The sequence below is a fragment of the Ruditapes philippinarum genome, unplaced genomic scaffold (assembly GCF_026571515.1).
Source record: "Ruditapes philippinarum isolate M1 unplaced genomic scaffold, ASM2657151v2 ctg4293_1_1_1_1, whole genome shotgun sequence".
NCBI classification, from domain to species: domain Eukaryota; kingdom Metazoa; phylum Mollusca; class Bivalvia; order Venerida; family Veneridae; genus Ruditapes; species Ruditapes philippinarum.
In genome coordinates this window covers 162,083-184,439 of record NW_026857863.1, presented here as the reverse complement: position 1 = coordinate 184,439, position 22,357 = coordinate 162,083, and the positions used below count along the sequence as shown (strand labels likewise).

General features: G+C 32.3%; 1 protein-coding gene across 1 annotated transcript in view; it reads left to right on the top strand.

The window, feature by feature from the left end:
- LOC132751272 (complement C3-like) overlaps positions 1-22,357 on the top strand; it is a 46,703-nt gene that overhangs the window by 1,816 nt on the left and 22,530 nt on the right. Inside the window, exons 2-19 of the mRNA XM_060741428.1 lie at positions 807-912; positions 1,852-1,912; positions 5,379-5,576; positions 6,927-7,006; positions 7,630-7,764; positions 9,549-9,591; positions 12,308-12,404; positions 13,125-13,227; positions 13,639-13,872; positions 14,119-14,289; positions 14,691-14,789; positions 15,921-16,004; positions 16,721-16,918; positions 17,340-17,489; positions 18,229-18,303; positions 19,209-19,311; positions 19,687-19,902; positions 21,696-21,843. Of these exons, the coding sequence (XP_060597411.1) occupies positions 807-912; positions 1,852-1,912; positions 5,379-5,576; positions 6,927-7,006; positions 7,630-7,764; positions 9,549-9,591; positions 12,308-12,404; positions 13,125-13,227; positions 13,639-13,872; positions 14,119-14,289; positions 14,691-14,789; positions 15,921-16,004; positions 16,721-16,918; positions 17,340-17,489; positions 18,229-18,303; positions 19,209-19,311; positions 19,687-19,902; positions 21,696-21,843 (2,301 nt within the window). The remainder of the gene's footprint in view (positions 1-806; positions 913-1,851; positions 1,913-5,378; positions 5,577-6,926; positions 7,007-7,629; positions 7,765-9,548; positions 9,592-12,307; positions 12,405-13,124; positions 13,228-13,638; positions 13,873-14,118; positions 14,290-14,690; positions 14,790-15,920; positions 16,005-16,720; positions 16,919-17,339; positions 17,490-18,228; positions 18,304-19,208; positions 19,312-19,686; positions 19,903-21,695; positions 21,844-22,357) is intronic.

The following is a 22,357-nucleotide window of genomic DNA, read 5'->3' as shown; positions in this document are numbered from 1 at the left end:
AAGTTGACTACACCAAACCCCCCGTAACAGCATGTTTTAATTTAATTTTTCCCGTACCCTGGGGAATGGGGGGGCGCTTCCCAAATTGCCAAAAAAAACACTATTATGCATTTTTTTTTATCCCCACTAAAACTGATTTCAAAGTGCTGCAACTTCTCAATGAATTAAGATAGATTAAAAGGCTTTTCAGCGTCGGTTACTAGTTACCCTAAGATCAACCCGAGGCCATTTTAGCATGTTACATGTCCAAAATTTTCTTGGCGATGAGGGGGACTCCGCCCCCCCCCTTCAAACCCCCAAACAGCAGGGGCACATCCCCCTTCTTACAACCACCTGATGTAACATTTGGATGGGGGACGGCGCCAAAAAATATGGTCACTTTTTAACAACATTTCTCAAACGAAAAACAGTGTTTGGGCATTTTTTCACTGTTTGAAGCCTCAAACGGGGGGGGGGGAGCCGTCGAAACACACTTATATGATGGAAAGGTTAAGGGCATTTAGGTAGACCAAGGAAGAATATACCTTAGCAGAAACAACACGAGCGATGCAACCCTTCACAAGAACAAAGTATGAAAAAAATCAAGGTAGAGCGGCGTTCAATGCCCACCAAATCCCACAACACAGGTCCACCGGCAAGTAGCCAATTAGGACACCAAACAAAATCAGATCAGGGCACAATGCAAAGCACAAACTTACATTCATAGGGGACTTTTTTTTTAGTTCGTTTTTTTATTTATTTATTTTTTGCATTTTTGAGGCATAGTGTACTCACTATTGATTATGCCCGTATATCTTATTTTGCAGTGCTAAAGATTACCATTTCGTGGTTGCTCCAAACGTAATAAGGTTTAATAATCCAGAGACAGTACTAGTCAATATATTTGGCAACAGTCAAAATGTACAGGTATCGGTAAGTACCTTTGTTATTATTCTCTACCTTGATTACCCCGTATGATTGGCATCCTTTTGGTGTTGTTGGTAATTAACCATCCGAATCACGGCAGTAGGTCACATTGATTTAACTAGAGGTTTTATACAAACTTGTCAAGATGGTATAACATTTTAATACTTCTGCATATGGCAAAAATATTTCCCGTGACGATTCGCCAACGACAGTTGATGGAATTGAATTTGTCATTAACCATTCAAAAAACAAATTTATTTGGTTATTTCTTGTTCGAAAAAAATAGTTTCCTCCAAGAACAATAACTAAGAATTCTTGAAACACTGATGGGCATACTTGTAAACCTATTATATCACAGGAACTTAATTGTTACATTGTTTCCAAAAAAGCAAATTCAACAAGGAAATGTATATTGTTGATTATGATTTTAATTTCAAAGAACGATTTTTTATTATCTATATTAATTTAATAAACAATTATCAAAAGATCACTTTTATGGTGATTATTGAATACTGATAACACATTAAAGGTGATATATAACGAGATGTAAGTGATATTGTTTTGTTGAATATCTTCTTTTTATTAAACGCATGTTTCAAAGTTTGACTCGAATTTCTAAAAAGAACTATCACAGTTTAGGTAAACCCTGTCCTAGAAAAAGCAGTTAAACCCAAGTTGTATAAAGAACTTTCATTGGCTATACACCAATTCTAGATAAAAATTTCCTTGGTTAAACCCCTTTGTAGAAAAAAAACCAACAACTTTTCTTGGCTAAATCACATTAGTAGAAAATGGTTCCCTTCGTGGATAGAACTTCCTTTGCTAAACCACAATCGTAAGCAGTACTTGCCCTGGCTAATCCGCCATTGTAGAAGGAACTTTCTTTTGATTTATTTTGTTTAAATATTCTCCGAGTTCCCATTTATTTTTTACGCTTGTTTCAAGGTTTGGCTTGAGTACAGGGGGAATCCCTTTTCTAAGTCAACTGTCACCGTTCCAGATCAGGGTAAGTTAATAGTTTATATTAAACATTGATATTAAATTATTTACTTTATTTACAAACTGTTTTTTTGGGGGGGAATATAGATAAAAAAGAACTTATTGGATTAATTGTTGTATGTCTCATAGCTTATCAAACTTTCTTATCAAATATGTAAAATAATTTCTATTACAACTTTTCTATCCATCTAATGTCCATGGATTTTATAGACAAATGTCTCGGTGTGTTTTCAGACTATTTCCGTCTCTGTAAAATGTTGCAATAAGATACGATAAAACTCTATATCGACATAATTAAAACAATGATATGATACAGGTGAATTAACAGTATCGGCATTAACACCCGGCCCAATGGACCTATACGTCAACTTGAATTAACAAATATCACAGTATCATATGCAGAGTCATCATAAATAATAAAGCGTATTACAGATACTTTACAGTATTACTGGAAAAATGGAATGATAGTTATAATATGAAATTAGGCAAAGCCTATGAACGGGGAAGTCGTTAAAAAATCCTTTCATTCTTTCCGTTTTAAAGGTGTCATTTGGTATTACATGCACCGCTTCCGTTTTCACTCGGAACACTCGACGATTATTATTTATCCGAAAAGTTGAGATTTGTTCCGTTATCGGAATACCCCGCCTATTATCATTGAGTAACATTGTAAATGGCGGCGCCCGAATGGAACAAACACTGAAAATTTCATTGATAGGTATAGAATTCTATATACTTTTTAATTGTTTTTTATTTGATTTTCTTTTAAATATACACGTGTAGTCTATAGCTATAAATAACTACATGTATATCAAGATATTATCTCGTGGCCACGACTTTTTATCTCGTGGCCACGACTTATTATCTTGTGGCCTCAAGATATTATCTCGTGGCCACGACTTTTTATCTCGTGGCCACGACTTATTATCTTGTGGCCTCAAGATGTTATCTCGTGGCCACGACTTATTATCTCGTGGCCTCAAGATATTATCTCGTGGCCACGAGTTATTATCTTGTGGCCACGACTTAATATGAAATTAGGCAAAGCCTATGAACGGGGAAGTCGTTAAAAAATTCCTTTCATTCTTTCCGTTTTAAAATTGTCATTCGGTATTACATGCACCGCTTCCGTTTTCACTCGGAACACTCGACGTTTATTATTTATCCGAAAAGTTGAGATTTGTTCCGTTATCGGAATACCACGCCTTTTATCATTGAGTTACATTGTAAATGGCAGCGCCCGAGTAGAACTGACACTGAAAATTTCATTGATAGGTATAGAATTCTATATATTTTTGAAATGTTTTTTATTTGATTTTCTTTTAAATATACACGTGTAGTCTATAGCCGGGCAAGCCTAAGCCCGGACCCGCTTCGCGGGCCCGGTCTTTGACTTCCCCGTATTATATTGAGGCCACGACTTATTTTCTCGTGGCCACGAGTTATTATCTTGTGGCCACGACTTATTTAGCCAATAAAAATGGTCGTTTCATCTTGAACAAAATTTAATATCACACTGGCAATAGCAGTCAAAGGAGGGGTGTGTCAATCACCACCAAATATTTACTTAAGTTCACGCATTTTCCCAGAGACGTGCTGAATTTCAGTAAGGCTTATCAGCTAGTATATCACTATAAACTGTATTGACCACATTAACACGTCCACTGAGTAGAGTCTTGTCATCACTAACTGGCCTTCTGTATTCTTATCTTATGGTCCTAACGTTTAAGGATCAAGCTTCTATTGATGCAGTTTTTCATAAAATACACTCACTTTTATAAGTGGTCATCACCAATAGGAAGTTTGCAGTAGCATTGAGCAGTAGCAGTTACAAAATTATAAAACATGAAGTTGGCAGTAGTAGTAACACAGAAGTAGCAGTGACAAAATTTATAAAACGTGAAATTGGCAGTAGCAATAGCACAGCATAAGCAGTACCAATCAAAGAGGAGATCTTAAAAGAATTGACATATGTCTTTGAAACTTGTATACTAGTATGTCAGTTTTTATAAAAAAAAAAGAAAGAAAAAGATTCAGATAACCCGTCAAAGTTAGTCGTTTATCATTGTGACATTGTAGTATATCTTCAATAATAACTATTTAGATACAAGTCTTTAATGGGATTCGAATCCACAGGGGCAAGTTATTTCCATGAACGACCTTAAAAGTATTCATCAACCGCATATATTTCTTAATTAAATCTCAATTAAATTAGATATACCGTGCTCATCCTTGAAAATTAAAATCACAGATTTTTTTTTAAATCTATGGTATTCTAACTTAATAAATAAATCAATAAACTATGTACAGGAAGCTGCGTTCCCTATAACAGGTCAGGTAACCTTTACTTAAAAAAACTGACAATATATATATTCATGGTGAACACCTATACTGTGTAGAATTTTAAACATAACATGTCTACTATCTTTGAAGTCATTTGTTCATTTAATGTTTACATGTACAAAGGGACAATGTAACAATTTTCAATATTTTCTAATATTAAATTTAAGCAAAGTATATATTTAAAGAAGAATGAAAGAAACACCTGACCATACAAAAAAAGAATAATAATAATAATAATAATAAAACGCCCCATTTCTTCACGACCCGCCGCTCTTGTGAAAGCTGTGGCCAGTGTGATATTAGGTCTTATTGATATTAACTTTTGTTCAAGATGAAACGACCATTTTCATTGGCTGAAATAAGTCGTGGCCACAAGAAAATAACTCGTGGCCTCAATATGATAAGTCGTGGCCCCAAGATAATAACTCGTGGACACGAGATAATATCCTGAGGCCACAAGATAATAACTCGTGGCCACAAGATAATTAGTCGTGGCCACGAGATAATAAGTCGTGGCCACGAAATAATATCTTGAGGCCTCAAGATAATAACTCGTGGCCACAAGATAATAACTCGTGGCCACAAGATAATAACTCGTGGCCACGAGATAATATCTTGAGGCCACAAGATAATACGTCGTTGTCACGAGATAATAAGTCGTGGCCACGAGATAATATCTTGAGGCCTCAAGATAATAAGTCGTGGCCACGAGATAAAATAAAACTGCAAATGCCACCTCTATGCCACCGTATTATCCCACTAAAATACCGTCTACATATCTCGCAAAACCTACTCCTGAATATCGTGCTTAACAAAACAATGAGAAACCTTCCAAAAGTTTTAATGCCCAAGCGCAAATTACAACTTCTACAGACATTAGGACTCTTGATGATTTCAAATTAGTTAGAATATAATTTGACCGAAACAACAATATCGAAGAAATGTATTACAATAACACACTGATATTTAACAATTACCTATCCTGGCATTAATCAATCACATTTGTATGTGTATGATGTATTTATGTGTTTTTACCGGTTCAAAGTCAAACAATGTTTGTCCTAGCTTCATTCTATGCAAATTGTTTTCATTTGTAAATGTTTCTTTCAATATTATTCAATTGATTTCAGCATCCCCAGTTTACACAACAGTAAACGTGACAGAGTCGGATATTTTCAACACTGTTATAAACGACAAACCAAGAATTATCAATCTTTGCTCACAACGCGGAAACGAGAACAAAATATGCAATGCCGTAGTACTCAGCTACAAGACGGGGTATCTGATCGTACAGACGGATAAACCTATATATACTCCACTACAGGACGGTTTGTCTTATTATTTCATATTATTTCGTTTAAAGATCCTGTATGTTGTAATTGAGGTTGTTACCACACTTAATTAAACTTTTATTTATGTATATAATTATGCTTATAAAACAATTTTCAATGTTAAATTCGGAAATATCTGTAAAAATTATGCTTTTTGGAACTTACAATATTGATAAATCTTAAATTTAGCATCATATTTATGATATAAAACCATAAAAATTGTGTTACAGGATCTTAAAAAATTGTCCATAATATTGTGTAGATTCCCAAACATTTGACTTATTTTTTTGTCTATAAAATGGCGGCAAATATTAATCGAAACGTTAAAAAGACGATAACATGGAAAACACGACCAAATATGGAAAAATTATAGGAAACTGTATGAATCAGTTCAGTTGTGATGATAAGCGACTGTCTGGAGGTAGAAAGTTTCATGATGGAAAGCCCTTTGACTCTGGTACGCGGTTAGAATACCCCGATTCCGATTAATATTTGGTATAACAATAAGGTTTTATTCAAATTAAATGCATAAAATTTGTTGTAGTGCAAAAGCTGTCCTTGATTGAATCCCATTGCAGGAAAACATAAACCATGTTCCAGAAAAACAAACACTTTCTTTATCTAAACCCCAATCGTAAAAACACTTTAAATGCTATTATGTCAATCGTAGTAGGTTAAACCCTGTAGTAAAAAAAACTTCTCTTTGCTAAACACACCATCTTTTTTTTAATCCCTTCGTAGATGGAACATTCCTTTGCTAAACCACAATCGTAGTGATGACTTTCCTTAGCTTTACATACGTCGTAGCAGGAACTTTCTTTTGATGTTTAAATAATCTCTGATTTCCCATTATGTTTGTGCAAATTTTCATAGACTAAATTTGTTGAGAATATTTTGTAGAAAAGGAGAAAAAAAACTAATGAAGTAGGTTTAAAAGATTAAAGCTGATGAAAGATCTCCCAATGGAAGGGTCTGTGCACGTAGTCCTAAAAAGTTGACTCTTAAATAATGTTTCTCAAATCACTCACAATGATGTTTGCTGCTTGACAGATATAACTATTTTCAGTTTCAACCTATATTTCGTTTCGTACCTATGCTCCCATCTATGGAAACGTGTATGGAATGAGTTGTTACGTATAATGTCACACGCACACGCACACTCACACACACACCATAACACACGCACCAACACACACGCACACTCACACACACACAGACACACACACGCAAACTTACACGCACATGCACACGTACACACACACGCACACAAACACACTGCCAGGTCACTCAATGCGTTAACGGGAAAATTGTACCTTATTTAATTATGCGCTATTGTTTTACTTTTAGTGAAGATAAGAGTTTTAGCCCTTGATGAGTCATTGAAGAGGGTGTCGGGTGATCAATGGCAAATACATCTGGACATCGTCGTAAGTTGATGCATGAAGAAAAGAATAATTTTTAGGACATCGTTATATCAGAATAAAATGTGATGAATATCCGGAACTAGGCAAATGTCTTGTTTACCCCCACATAACCTCCTTGTATAAACACTTTTACCGTTGTAGTTTTACGGTGCACTACATCTCACAATATATTTGTCCATTTGTGGCGCTTATTTGTGTAAATCTCGGGAAAGTTTTTTTTTATTCCGGAGTAAATCTATTACAAAAAGAATTGCAATGGAAAAGCATTAAGAAAAAATAATGGTATACTGATAAAATGTTTAGCTAAACAATGTTCATAACGTACATGTATGTTTGTTTAATCAGAATGGGTCGAAATGGTAGACATAATGTTTTTTTGATGGGATATACCGTGGGAATATAACCTTATAACTAAGGAAATTATACACTCAGCGTTTTGGACAAAGATAATCATATTAATTGACAATCAAAATATTGTGCTTTTATGTTCCGTTAGTCTAACTGTAATTACGTAATTTTATACATTTCACATTTATTAGATTTCAAAATTTCAAAAATTGTAAAATGCAAATGAAATATATCCGAGTATTTGCATATTTGTAAAATACATATTTCATTATTTACAGAGTCCCTCAAACCTGACTCTTGGGAGAAGAGTTTTTACGAGCACAAGTTCAAGTGGGTTTTACCAAAATGCATTTTCCTTACCGCCTTACCCGGAAATTGGAACATGGACAGCTCGTGCCTTCTATGGCGGCCATGTATGTTTGTTTTAAATCAATTAATTAATTAAATGCAATATTGTTTATTATGTTTAATCTTTTCAAGACACAGTGTCCAACTGTAACTTTATCAGAGAGATAAAAAATATTGTTATCAACTGACCGTCAATTTACATTCGAATTGTACATATTAAAAACATACCTCAAGTATATGTTTGAAACCCTTTGTTTTGATTGACTTTCATTGTAGATGACTGCTATTGTCCTACAATATTGACCTGGCACTTCATTAACTTTCGTAAAGGTCATTTGAATAGACAATGACCAGTATCTATAGAATATATCCATATATTTGCTAACTTCTCTCGTCAGTGACGTGTTGTGTATTGGTAAAGATGTTGTACGACCGATCTGAACATCTAGTTCGATTCCTTACCAACACCACGTTATGATTTGTTTTAAATTGTCTTGCAAGAATTAATATGAAATAGTTTTACTAAACCTGGTTTTTTAATACCTTTAAATTGTGTGTTATACACATTTATATTTTGTATCTCATTAAAGTATCTTTCAACGGTTTTCTTTATGACATTATGCAATCATAGATGTTTAGCGCATACACGCTATAAAGGCAGTTATTTAAAATACTACATAAAGATAGTACACACAACCAAAAGGTTTGCAAAAGTTTTAAGAAAAGGGCAATTTTAAAACTAAAAGAAAACAGTAAGAAAATATCTGAAAATCTAAAAAAGGATTCGAACCTACCAGTTTATGTCTACATTTTCAAGTTAAAACCCTTACCAACTGTGCTTAGTGGGATTTTTTAATAAACACCATATTAGTAATTGGATATTTACATTCATAATGATTAACAAGTATATCATAAAGTTTACGTAATATTCCGACTACAGGGTCAAACGCAAGAGTGCCAGGTCAATGGTGTTGGACAATACTATTGAATTGTTATTGCATTGTTTGGAATATTGACCTGGACCTGATTTTCATTTCGGGAGACTTTCAGGTAGTTTTCGTATTTTTTACGAGTTACGCATTGTTTTTCATGAAAGTATTAGTCTCGTTACTTAAATACTAGTAACACAATTACGACATGATGTCCTTGTGGCAAGCAAGTACAACGGAAATGTGATTGCGTCGATATAATTCGATGTGACATCGAACCATATTTAGGATTTCTTTCATTATTATTTTTTCTTGGCAGTTTTGATTTTATGCAGCAAGAGTAGATAAAGGCATAAGTTTAACTGATAATAATTTCATTTCATTTGTTTCATAAATATGTAGCTTATCAATTTCAATTAGGGATACACAAAACATTGAGGTCAAGTTTTATATAAATTAAAAAACAATATAATAATTTTTCATCATGTATGAAACATACAACCTTCAAATGCAATTTGAAACTGAAAGCCTAATATCTTGTCCCTGAGGCTTTGAAATGCGTATAATTTACTTCGGAATCCAACAATTACCTACAACTCCTATGATTCAATTCGCAATCTGATAATAACCTACACTCTGTCTGATTTACTTCTAAATACGATAAATACCTACAAAACGTCATTGAATTTTCAAATGTCTCAGGTCAATATTGCAGAACAATATAACCATTTTGTTACAGATGTTTCAAATCTATTTCATTTGGTACATGTATTGTTCTATTGAGAGATAACTAGCTACCGTAATGCAAAATAACTGGTATCGTTTTATGACTAATCTACATGTAAAAATAACGTTAGCATTGGTTTGTGTTTTAATGAAATGCTACATGTGTATTTTTTACGTTTTTTTTTTCTTTTAAGTATGAAACGGTAGCAAGATCCCAATTTCAAATTGAGGAATATGGTAATGTATTTATTTGATTCTATTATGTAAATATGATAATCTTTCTGTTTCAATTTTAAGGCAAATGCGGAAATCTTTCTTTATACATTGTTTCTGCTATCGTATAATGCTGCCGTTGAAATTATAAAATCGTACTGACTTCCTATAAAGATTGGCAAAGTTTTAAATTAAACTAAGTGTTGCCAGCTCCGCTCAAAATTCCGCGACCGATAGTTCTTGAATAGGAATAAACCTTTACAAAACGTATTTCTTTTGTATTTATTCATTGCTAATATTCTAAAAAGTTACCAAACATTTGATTTTTGGCAAAGAGTTGTTCATATGTTAACTTAAACATCGTAAACATAGTGTTGGTTCTAGATTTTAGACACATGCACGTCAATATGGAACAAAAAATATCTACAAAGTACGTTTTCTTGGAAAACTCTTATCTATTAACCTATTTTATGAAAGAATCTGCGAACAATTCAGCTGCGATCTAACATTTTCCCACGAGTAGAATTTATCTCGTGATATTACGTTCCGACCTCTTGCCAACAACACTTTTGATTTAAATTAACTTAGTGAATTATCATGAATTAAATTTGCCAATTATTCTATTATTTTCATGCATCTATTTCTACAGGTTAAATGGGTTTATTTTCCACAGTTTAGAAACCATAAAAAAATTCACACATGCGTGTTAACAAGACGACTGATAAAAAATAATATTTTACGCACGTTTCAGCATAACTTGAGCTATTGCATTTTGTTGTTCTGAGACTCGGATTACCTTTTTATACAAAGAATACGCTTGAAAGTTTACTTTTCATGTTAAGAGTAGATATATTGTAACGAACTTTTGCCGCAGTGTCAGGATAGCTGTTTCAAAAATACGCCACAATTTCTACTGTATAAACATAATTATATGCTAACTTAGCATCAGTAATATACAGCACCTGGTTTCAATGTTATATTAGTAGACTCTTTTCTTTAGGATTTCCGGAAAAATAATACAAGATAGATAAATACAGAATCCCTAAAGAAAGCCCAACACGGCAAAATTGAAAATGTTGCAGGCTCGGTTTGATTGAGCCTGTTCATGGCCTGTTCATGAGCCTGTTCATGAACTCTTTCATCAAGTTTCAATTCTTTGGTTTAATAGTGTATACATCAGTTGTGTATACATAAACTGCTTTTGTATACTAACATTTAATATATCCTATCATCAATATACAGAAATAGGTTTCAGCATCATTTCATAAGGCGCTATTTTAAGTGATTTGATGATTTCATAATATATATATAAGTCAACAACGCTTTTATCAAGTTTGGATTCTTTGGTCTAATATTCGTTTAATTTAGGATTAAAAGTTATAACATGAAGTACGTCAGCTCTCATTCAGGTAAAGTTGCTTAATAAAAGTTTAATACGTATTCCAATTTGATTTAGGAGTCTTTCCTAAATAGAAACTTACTAAAATTCAGTTTTGATGTTTTCTGCTCAGTTTGGAATTATCGCGCCTAAGCAACTTTAGTGGGCGTTGTTGTTCCAAAATGAGGACTGTCGCTCTATTTATAACTTTTGAGCCGTTTAGGAATTTAGGAAAGGATTCCCGACCAATCAGATTGCACTTAGGATTTATCTAAGCCAATCACAATCGGTTAGGAATTCCCATCCTAAAATGAGTAAACATCTCAACAGATCATAATTACAAATTCAAAGTAAACATATAAAGGTGTAAGTAATCATTATGTTGAGAAATAACACTTATGCTATTAAATACATTTCAGTAAAATACTTATGGTAATTTAGCAGGATTATTACAATTTAAACAGAATTAGGGTGCTTCCAAAACCCAACTTTACTACATGAATGACCGAACAAATAGTGGGGTCTTGTTTTACACAAATAAATTATTACAATAAATCTCTTAAACAATTTGAGAAGCAAACATTATAATCACATAATACAAAATACATGTTACACAATAAAGTCAAATATGCTTCATTTCTAAACAAACTACAGATCTTGGTACTCGTGTATCTAAAACAAAGATGGCAGCCTCCATGAACATTTTGGGAAAGTTTTAGGAATTATTATTTTGACAAAAATAAATTGATTAGAACATGTTTCATGAACAATTACTGATTATAACATCAAAACATAATTGATACTACAAAAATGTGAAGTAACAGACATGTTAATCCAGGAATAAAGGAATGATCGTGTTTCCTAAAATGTCAACAATCTAACATGAAATTCGGAGATAGGTAACATTCAATTTTAGGAACGTTTACACATTGTGAATTATAAGAATGCTGAAAACAATATAATTACTTTACTGTCCTTGTTTGAATAGGAATATTGCGTATACATTACTTATGTGCTAAAAATGACAAAAAGTAATTATTTAATAAATAAATAATGATTCTAAAAATAGAATATTTCAGTAACAATAACAAGCTTACATGTCTTACAATATTACTTAATTATGCTTCCGAAAATGAATCTTCAATTACAGAATAGTACATTAAACGAGGTACACAAAAGTTCTTTTCTAATAATACAATAAAGTAAAATATGTTTATGGCTCAATTGCTTTATAAGAAAAGCTTTAAACCAGCTTTCGAAAAAATGGCCATTTTAAGCACCATAAGGTTTAAACATGTAATACTCTTGTTATAGGCTATTTTATTTTTCTGAACAATATGTATAATTAGTACAATTTTTCAGTCCTGCCAACATTCGGTGTCACCATTGACGTGTCACAGCAATACATTTTGATGAATCATCCCAATGATTCTAAGATTGACTTCACTGTCATAGCAAAGTATGTACAAATTCATGTTATGAAAGATATAATCAATATCAGTCATCAATTCATGTTACACAAACTTTCAATATTTACATCATTAACTCCAACCTTCCTTGTTGATTTTTGTTTCATGTTAGATGATAATTTGTGTAGCTTCCGATCCCATGCCTTAATGGATGTCTACCGCCACTTGCATCAATAATATGCATTAAGAGGAACAACATGAACTATTCTTATAAAAAGCACTTATGTGCAAAACATGTGCTATCATTGCAAGAACATCGTATGTAAACGGATTGGGGTTCTTATGTAAGAAAATAATAAATTATTTATATGAACAATATGAGGCATTGTTGCAAGTTGAACCTATGAGAACAAAATGTAATAGCATTTCAATTAGAATTTATGTGAACAACACGTACTGTAAATGCAAGAAGAACGTATGTGAACAGCGTGCTGTTTACAAGTTACACTTTTGTGAACACTATGTGCTATTATTGCAAGTAGAAGTTGTGTAAACAAAATTAGCTATTATTTCAAGTAGAGGTTGTGTAAACAGAGTGAGGCATCATTGCAAGTAGCGGTTATATAGACAACATGGGGTTCTATTGCAATTGGGGGTTCTTAAGAAAACATGAACTTCTATTGGTTGTTTAAACAAGATGAGCTTCTATAGTAATTTAAGGTTGTGTTCTCGCCAAAAGTTTTATTTATAAATATGTTTTATTAAATAAGATATGTGTACGGAAAGCCGGTAGCAGGAAAAGCAAGATTGTCTTTCAATGTAACATATGCGAATGGGCAAAGTGAATATCTCTTCAGCATGGACCGAAAAGAAGTAAGTGAATTTTTTACTAGTTTTTTAAAGTCCTTGTCACGTCGTAAGTTTGTGGTAAACTTCGTGTTTATACTTAGTTTGTAATTTTTGCATTTATTTTTGTATTTGTTGGTGGCGAAGAGGTGAGAGCTTTGGCAACAAAAATGGTATTGTTTACTGTTAAACACATACTGGTTAATATATACACATTCGTATGTAAAAGATGTCATATTCATATTGCTGGACAAAAAGAATCTAACTAATTAAAGAAAATATCTTACGAATATTTCATGAAGATAATCAACATAAGACCTCAAATGAACATTCACAGTATAAAATGCAATTTGTTACATATCGATGAGCGGCCTTCCTGTTCAGTTCTTAGAGACAAACAATCACTCGCACCTCACCGTATATTTTTGTTTGTTTTAGCTTGAGCGGGGTATGGCTGAATTCAGTGTAAACATTGTTGGGTCTGAGGAGCTTAGGAAGTTACAATATCCGGATGGAGGTCGACTTGTAGCTATTGCTACAGTGTTTGAAAGTGCGACAGGGAAAGAGGAAAACATGTATAACGACGAAACAGTTTTCGCTAGAGAACCATTCATTTTCAAATTTACTAGATCAAAGCGATTTTTTAGACCAGGAATGGGATACTATTTAAAGGTACTTAGAAACATTTTTTTTCTGTGATTTATTTATTTTGATTAATATTGGTAAAATAGTTGGATATGTATCTATCTATATGGTTTAAAGCTTATTTAAACTTCTCTCGAATTCACTCCCTGGACGTGTTATGGCAAAGGAGAAAAATGAAAATGACCATAGCAGTATTCAAACCCAAATTCTTTGGTTAAGAGGAAAACTGATTATTGATCTCTTATGAGTATTATTTGTACACGTTGGTAACAGGTTGATTTGAACATGCCAAACGGTGTCCCTGCTAAAGGTCAGAAAATAACAGTGGAGCAAATTAATGACAATGGTGGGGTTGTTGAAACTGAAGAAGCATTGACAGATAGCGACGGACAAGCACTTGCTATTTTTGAGAATACAGCACAGAGTAACCGTCTTAGATTCAAGGTAAGTTTGATGAAAATACGTTTATGTAACATTACTGAGAAAGAAATTGAAAAACGCATCATAAAATTAAAAGACATTGCTTCCAAGAATATTTTTTCCAGAAAAAGGCTAATAATCATGTCTGTATATTATTTGTGAAAACATATTTTTTGTTGTTTTTTTTTTTTGGAATTTCTTGTACATGTATAATATTGTTGCTAATTTACATCCAATCTGTTGTTACGAATTGCGAAATCACGAAGATACGATAGCAAACGACATTTTGTTATAAAAATAGAAGCGCATATCTTACCTAAGAATATTTAAAAAATATATATATATCCTTACTATCATGGTTGAAACATTATGTTATCGCATAACAAAATACAGTGATAATTACAATAAAATTATTTATTTAACAGGTCATTGGATCACGCGATGCACAAAGACAAGAAAGCGATATATTTGAAGTTATAGGGTATGATGATAAAAACCAAATTCTAGTGGAGCGCGTTACCACCGTGAGTTTTTCTTTAAGGAGAACAAGTATTGTATCAGACAAAAATGTGTCGTAAATGGTAATAATCTAACAAGACTTAAAATAGGCTTTCAGAATGAACATTTCAAAACGATTATAATGTGTTTAGATATTTTGCTTGCTGAATTATCATGTAAAAGTTTATTTAGGAAATAACCTTCTAGATATGCTCTTTAACAACGTTATCTAAACCTTATTATATATTCGTGTATTTTATGTCGTATCGTTATGTGATTGTCTTGAAATATAAGATAACAAAAATCAAGATAAATGTATTAAAAACATATACATGTATCATGGCCTTGACGGTTATCTGTTTGAAATATTGTAAATATTTTACTACTTGTATTTGCCGAAACTACAAAGCATCAGACTAGTATATAGTGTACGTTTAATTTTCTACTGTTTACTACTCCTTTTTTACAGCAAAGTGTTACACAAGTGATTAATTATTAAACACGCAATACAATTGTGACAAGGGCTAATTTAGGAAGTGGCTAGCCGTACGGGCCCGTACGGCTAGCCAAAAGTTCTAGCCGTACGTGAGTCACGTTTTCAATTTAAAAATTAAAGTTAATGTAACAAAAAAGGATTGTTATCAAAATTTTGTAAACTATTTCAATTGATGTTATTTAACTGCAACCATGGCAAACGCTATTTTTTTCTCGACGTCTTCAGATGACAATTAAAGTACGTACATTCTTTACTGAAGCCAACACGTCGATTGATCTCTAAAAAGTAAAAATTCTTGACTAAAATCCTCGCTTAAAGTCATAATTAACATATGTACTTTCGCCTTCCATATATTTTTGAAAAGTGCCGTACGGCTAGCCAATACAGTTTGTCCTGGCTAGTCGTACGTGACTCACGTACGGCTAGAACTTTTGGCTAGCCGTACGGGCCCGTACGGCTAGCCACTTCCTAAATTAGCCCTTGTCACAATTGTATTGCGTGTTTAATAATTAATCACTTGTGTAACACTTTGCTGTAAAAAAGGAGTAGTAAACAGTCCACTTCCAATTTTTTTATTGCCTTAGTAAATGTAAATGTACCAGAATTCATTGTCGTGGAATCATAACTTTTATTTACTTTTCAACATTTATTATATTTTCAGGACGACAACATTATGTTAATGAATGCTTTCTCAAATGTACAGCTCGGAAATGCCGTGTCGAGTTACACTGGAATGTTGTTTGTGGTGGGTTATTTTCCAGTAATTCTGCATACTCATTTCTCGGTGAATCCTAAACATAGCTGTGTGTAACAAACGTATTTATCACATAAACCGCGACACAGGAGTGTGAAAAGCCAATTAATAAAAACAATATTATACTAGACGATATTACACTATAGTGTATAGTGTAATAACACTTTAACGTCACGTCATTTACGCTATAAACATAGCGTTATTAAAGCGCGCTAATGTTTGCGTTACACTATAGGCGCGTCAAAGAAAATTGACTCTTGATAACAGTTTACCGTTCTTATTTTATATATGTGATAAATAGAATAATATAATCGTGTAGATTCAATACTAAATTTATTGAACTCGTTGAATAAAACAAAAGTATGCTCGCCAGAGGCTCGCATAATATGATTTTATTCAACTCGTTCAATAAATTTAGTATTAAACCTACACTCATTCAATATCCTCTATTTAAAATCCATTTCAACATTACAGATTGTTTTATAAACCTTCATTCAGTTCTAATGTGTTACCGGTTTGCAGTACTTTCTCTACTTGAATTCTCATAGGCTGTTGAAAAAAAACGTTAAGATTATATTTAAAAACTTGCGGCTGCTAGCTGACGTAATTACCCGTGATAATTATATACAATGCCGAAAAAAATGTTTCGGTACTTTGATTGTTTAAGTCTTTTCCGGGATGACTGTATTTTATTGACCTGGTTTTAGGTTGTAACAAGAGGTAAAATTGTCCACGCGGTTTTCAAGCAAGCTAGCAACAAAGCAGTCGAACAAATTGATGATTTTTTGCAAGAATTAATCAATCCCACAGCAAGGCTGTTGGTGTTTTACGTAGACGAAAACTCGAACAAGGTTGTCGCAGACTCTATCAAAATTGACGTTGATGCAAAATGTAGAGGAAGAGGGGTATGTATTTCTTACGATAAAAAAAACATGCAATTATATATGAAACATATATGCTTTGTTTCTAAGATAAAGAATGAAATATTATAAAAAGTTATAAATCATGCCTCAGATGTTTTTATGATGAATCTCTGCGAACATCTGTACATTTGAATTCTGCCGATGCCTTTGGATTATTTCATATTAAATGAAACTTTGCTATCCAAATAGGTATTGCATTTTCTTCTGCCAAATCCAACGCTTAAGGGCTTCCGTTCAAGTGGCATGTACCTCTACGCTTTGCTTTAGAGTTCTATCTGAATCTATTTTTCATTTATGAAAGCTAACTAGCTCTAGCCTACTGCAGATCGTTGGTTCTACGAAATAACAATGAGTTTTTAACATATTTCCACTTAAATGACAGTTATTACTTTTATAATTGTAGTTATCTTTAAAACCTGATAGTGTTGCGCCGTTACCTGGAACAAGAGATCAGCTGACTATAACTGGAACACCTTTTTCTTGGGTTGGCCTCAATGTCATTGATAAGGCCTTGTTGCTTCTGAATGATAAAAACATTTTGGTGAAAAATAAGGTAAGAAAAATCTTCTTTGAAACGTGCACTATGATATTTAACTTTTTCAATTTTACTATGTTCTGTCTTTGATTCAATAAATACTTTCTTTATTTTCTTTTTAATGTAAGGTATTTGTGAATATTTGAAAACTAAAACTGTTCCGAGAAGTCTACAAATCGTCTTGCTGTATCGACTTCTCAGTTTTCATATGCCCAGGGAAGGCTCTAGTGAGGCGAACTGTTTTCGTGACAATTAATCATATGTGTTTCTCAACGCTGATCAAATATGCATGTGGGGTTAGTAGTCGATCAATTATGAAGAAATTGGTTATTATTGGTAAGAAATTCAGGAAAGTCGGTTAGATAGATCAACAACTGATATATAACCAAAAACTGTAAGAGTTGGCATATACTCGAGTGGCCCATAGCAATAATACATTTTAGTGTCAGAATAGAGTGTCTGCGATGCCTATTAAGTAAATTGATTTGGAAAACATCAAATAATTCTTACTCATAATGTGACAAAAATCATTCCGTAAAAAATAACTTAAAAATTTAATATTTTTAAATTCGAAAAACTGCTATGTTAGATTTATTTGTTTTAAAAGGCTAACACTTCCTTTTTACGAGCCAGAATAAAACTATGCATAACAAATACTTCATTTGCAATTCATCAATCGGGCTTATCAAAAACTTTTGTAAATACTTAAAAGAACTTTGATAAAGGAACAAAACAATAAATGCTATTTACATTTTAGATGTTCGATGTTTTAAGGTCACATGACCTTGGATGCGGTGAAGGTAGTGGTAAAAATAATGGAGATGTTTTTAAGGTAAGTATGTCAATAATTGTGTCTATTATAGTAGTGGCTTGAAATGATTAAAACAACAGCGCCGCTTAAGCCACCAGCAAAACGCGTAATTTCGACAATAATAATAGTCACTATTGTTCACGTTTGTCCCTTAGTATGATATCAACATATTATTTCCACCGCTATGATTAAAGTTTTCTCTAATCATGGTATGTAACATTATTTACGTATAAAGATTCTCGATTTGTAATACTGTATATCTGTTCATTTTACCTGAGTGCCAAAATTCTTACAACGAATTTTTATGCAGCAAACTTCGAAGTGAAAAATAAATTTATCCATAAATTAAGACCAGCCATATATATAGTTTATGTAAACGCCACGATTGACGGTACAACCATACAGTATTATAATGGACCACATCTGTATTTTTTATGTTTATTTCTAAAATATGATAAACAAGATCAACAAGGAAAGGTGGCGTTCAATGAACGCAACCCCCAAACCTCTCTAAGCATTACTTACTTTATGTTATCACAGTATCACCGCTATGCTTCAGGTATGTATTTTTGTTGCTATAAATGTCATCTTTAGTGTAATTGAAATATATGTTTGCCAGAAGAAATGAAAACGAAAAAAAATACAAAATTATTTGAAATGATCCGACTTCGTTTATGTCAATAACTGTGATCAGGGTATTTATAAAGTGAAAATTAATCTGATGTTGCTACAATAAATTAATCGTGCAAATTAACAAAAAAAGCGTAAAATGAAACAAACAAACAAAAAATTGAATAAACTCGTTAATATAAATAGGGTATGGTTAGTTTGACATCAAGTCATTACGTCATGCATTATATGCATATCGCTGTATCACTAAGATGTTCAGCTATTGACAATGCATATTTCTAAAACCCCTTTTACAGAACGCAGGATTTTCTATTTTGACCAATGCTGATGTTGATCGTGTTATGTACCGTGTACAAGAAGGATGTGATTCAAACGCTCGTAAAAGACGTTCTGCTGATGGTATTTTCTTATTGTCATTAGAATCAGAATTGTGGAATTTAAGTGTTTGTTTCATAATATTTATTTTTGCATATTAAACCTTATTTCATTTTTATGTACATGTAATATCATATCTCAACTCAAATTTAAACAAGGCAATGTGTATTCAGACATCTTCTTTTCGGAGACTTGATGTTTGGAATTGTAATTTCTATAAGACAAAGTTTCAATTTTGAGCGCAGAGGCTTTAGGATTTATCAAATATCATGGGCTATATGCTTATTTTCTTGCTTCTGCACTTGTTCATGCACGACAAATGTGCTTCCCCCCCCTTTTGACTACTGACATGGTATGCATTATTTGTTAACATTTATTATTTCTAATTTTCTATTATAGATTGCAATGGTGCTGATGAGCGATGTTGTGTATATGGTAAATGGTATGCTGAGACAGTTATTAACGAAACTGCAAAGGAAGAAAGGGCAAAATTAGATCCGTACACTTTGTGCTACTCTGCTGCAAAGAAAGCATTTAAAACTAACCACTATGAAATCAGATGCATACAGTCTATCTTGCACTCATGTATAGATATGATGGTGTCATTGATTTCCGGTAAGTAGACTGAGTCATTCACATTGCAAATATTACTTTTTTGGTTGTATTTCAATTTTTAATTCATACTTATTAGCACTACAACGGTGATATTTAAATGATCAAGATGGTCTTTATTAGCTCCACTTGTCTAAGACAAATGTGGAGCAACTGTCATGACTCTTTCGTTGTTGACCAACTCCTTTTTTCTGAATTCTATTTTCTCAGAAAATATCAACGCTGTCAACTTCAAACTTGATATATAATTTATTTTATCATCAAAGGATGCGACATCAAAATGCAGATAATCATAAAATTCCTTTTTTTTGCAAAGTTTTCTATGTTGATTTATTTAACTATCCATCACCGGGAAAGTTGAGTGCGTTGTTCGTGGACAGGTCGTGTTATATTTCACATTACATTATCTTATAATTTGCGGCATTATCAAGTAACTATACTATTGATTAACCTATCTACCCTAATATGGGTTTGAAATAGTTGGACTTAACAAAATTACCCTGATATTGTCTAGCATACAATTTTAAAATTACATGTCTATGAAAAACAGAAACTTAAATATCAATCATTTGAAAACAGAATGTATGCAAATTTGCGTTTTGTGTTATTGAAATTCAAATATTGCTTTAAAATTGGTCAATAGATATTTTGATGAAATCATATTTCACTAATATATAAAACACCGCTGCTTGTAAACGTATCAAAGCCCAAAGTGCAAACATGTATTTATAATTGTTATATTTGATCTATCACATCTCGGTAAACATTAAATTTATAACGCCAATTATGAAATATCAATGTCAATTCTTTTTTTATAATTCATACCATTTTATTGTTTATGCTGTAATATTAAGAGGATATTTTTTCGTTTCTCGTGAAATATGGAATATATTTTCACGAAACATGATAAAATGCCACATATTTTCACGAGCCGGGACGGCGAGTGAAAATATGTGGCATTTTATCATGTTGAGTGAAAATATATACCATATTTCACGAGAAACGAAAAAAAAACCTTTTTATTTAATTTCATTATCAAGGAAATTGGTTATGAACCCGATTGATTGCTACGCAACTGCAACTGTACAGTCTTGTTTTTGTACGCGATATATGGCGCTACATTGTGACGTCACGTAAACAACTCTTTAAACGTCTGTACAGCGTTTATAACTGAATTAAAGATATTGGTGTTCGGATTTATTTTCTAAGTTAGACCATTTTATATCATTCTAGATTGTTTTCAAAACAAAATTCAACAAAAGTTGTTTTGCATTTCTCAGATTTTTCAAACAAAATGGCGAAAGAAGTCCCTTAAAATAAATATAAGTTTCGACTCCGCCCACTTTCATATTTATATTTCATATTTTTTTTTATTTTTTAAAAATATGAAATATATTTGACTGATATAGCACCATATTTCATGGGTAAATTAAATAAATATTATTATTTACTGTTTAACTAACTGAACATTTCTTTCTGAAGAAAATACTGTCCTGAAATTAATGGTATAAAACGTTTGTAATAAATTCTTATTATAATGATTATTATCATTATTATTATTATTATTATTATTATTATTATAATTATTTTTTTATTATTATTATTATTATTACCGATATTATTGTTATTATTAATTGTATTGCCTTTAATATATTTAATTATGTAATAATAGTTATAAAGCGTACATAATAAATATATATAAAACATTTACAATACCTTGCATTAGCAAACAAGTTTTGATTTTCTTTTGTTAATTACAATTATGCATAGGGTAAAATAATCACTATATATTTTAGAGGTTACTCAACTTTCGTCCAGGTCATTAGAAGACGCCGTCAGTCATTATGCACAAGATTTGGAGTTCCTCGCAAACGAGAAAGTCAGACCTCATAAACGAACTGATTTCAGGGAGTCCTTCATGTTTGAAGAAGTACAGTTAGATCTGTTAGTAGATAGTATTTTACCGTTACAGTTTATTTACTTTCAAAATCTTAAAAATAATAAGTTAAACATGTATTGTTAACATAATTGCTATTCAAGCTATTACTATTATCATCACTGAAACAGATGATTTTGTTTTAATTGTAATACAGGGATAATGCACTTTTTTCACCTGGAAAGACATCTGCAGAAAAATGAAGACACATTTCGTGCCAAAAATCGCAAGTCGGGGGTTTATAAAAATATGCACTGCTGTTATTCTAGTAACATTTTGTAACAATACACGTCAATTATTGTAATTCACATTTGGTTTACAGGTCTATTAGATTTTCATCTCGTTTATCTATTTGACTTTTGTATCAAGCAACCGGTTATTGTTATTCTTTATACGTGCTTGTAGGAGGATTATGTTTTAAAAATGAATTACAATAAGATATATTTTACATGGTGAGGAATCGCATAGTAAAATAAAACCGTGCAACAGCTATGCGTGTGGATAAATAACCAGGAATAATAA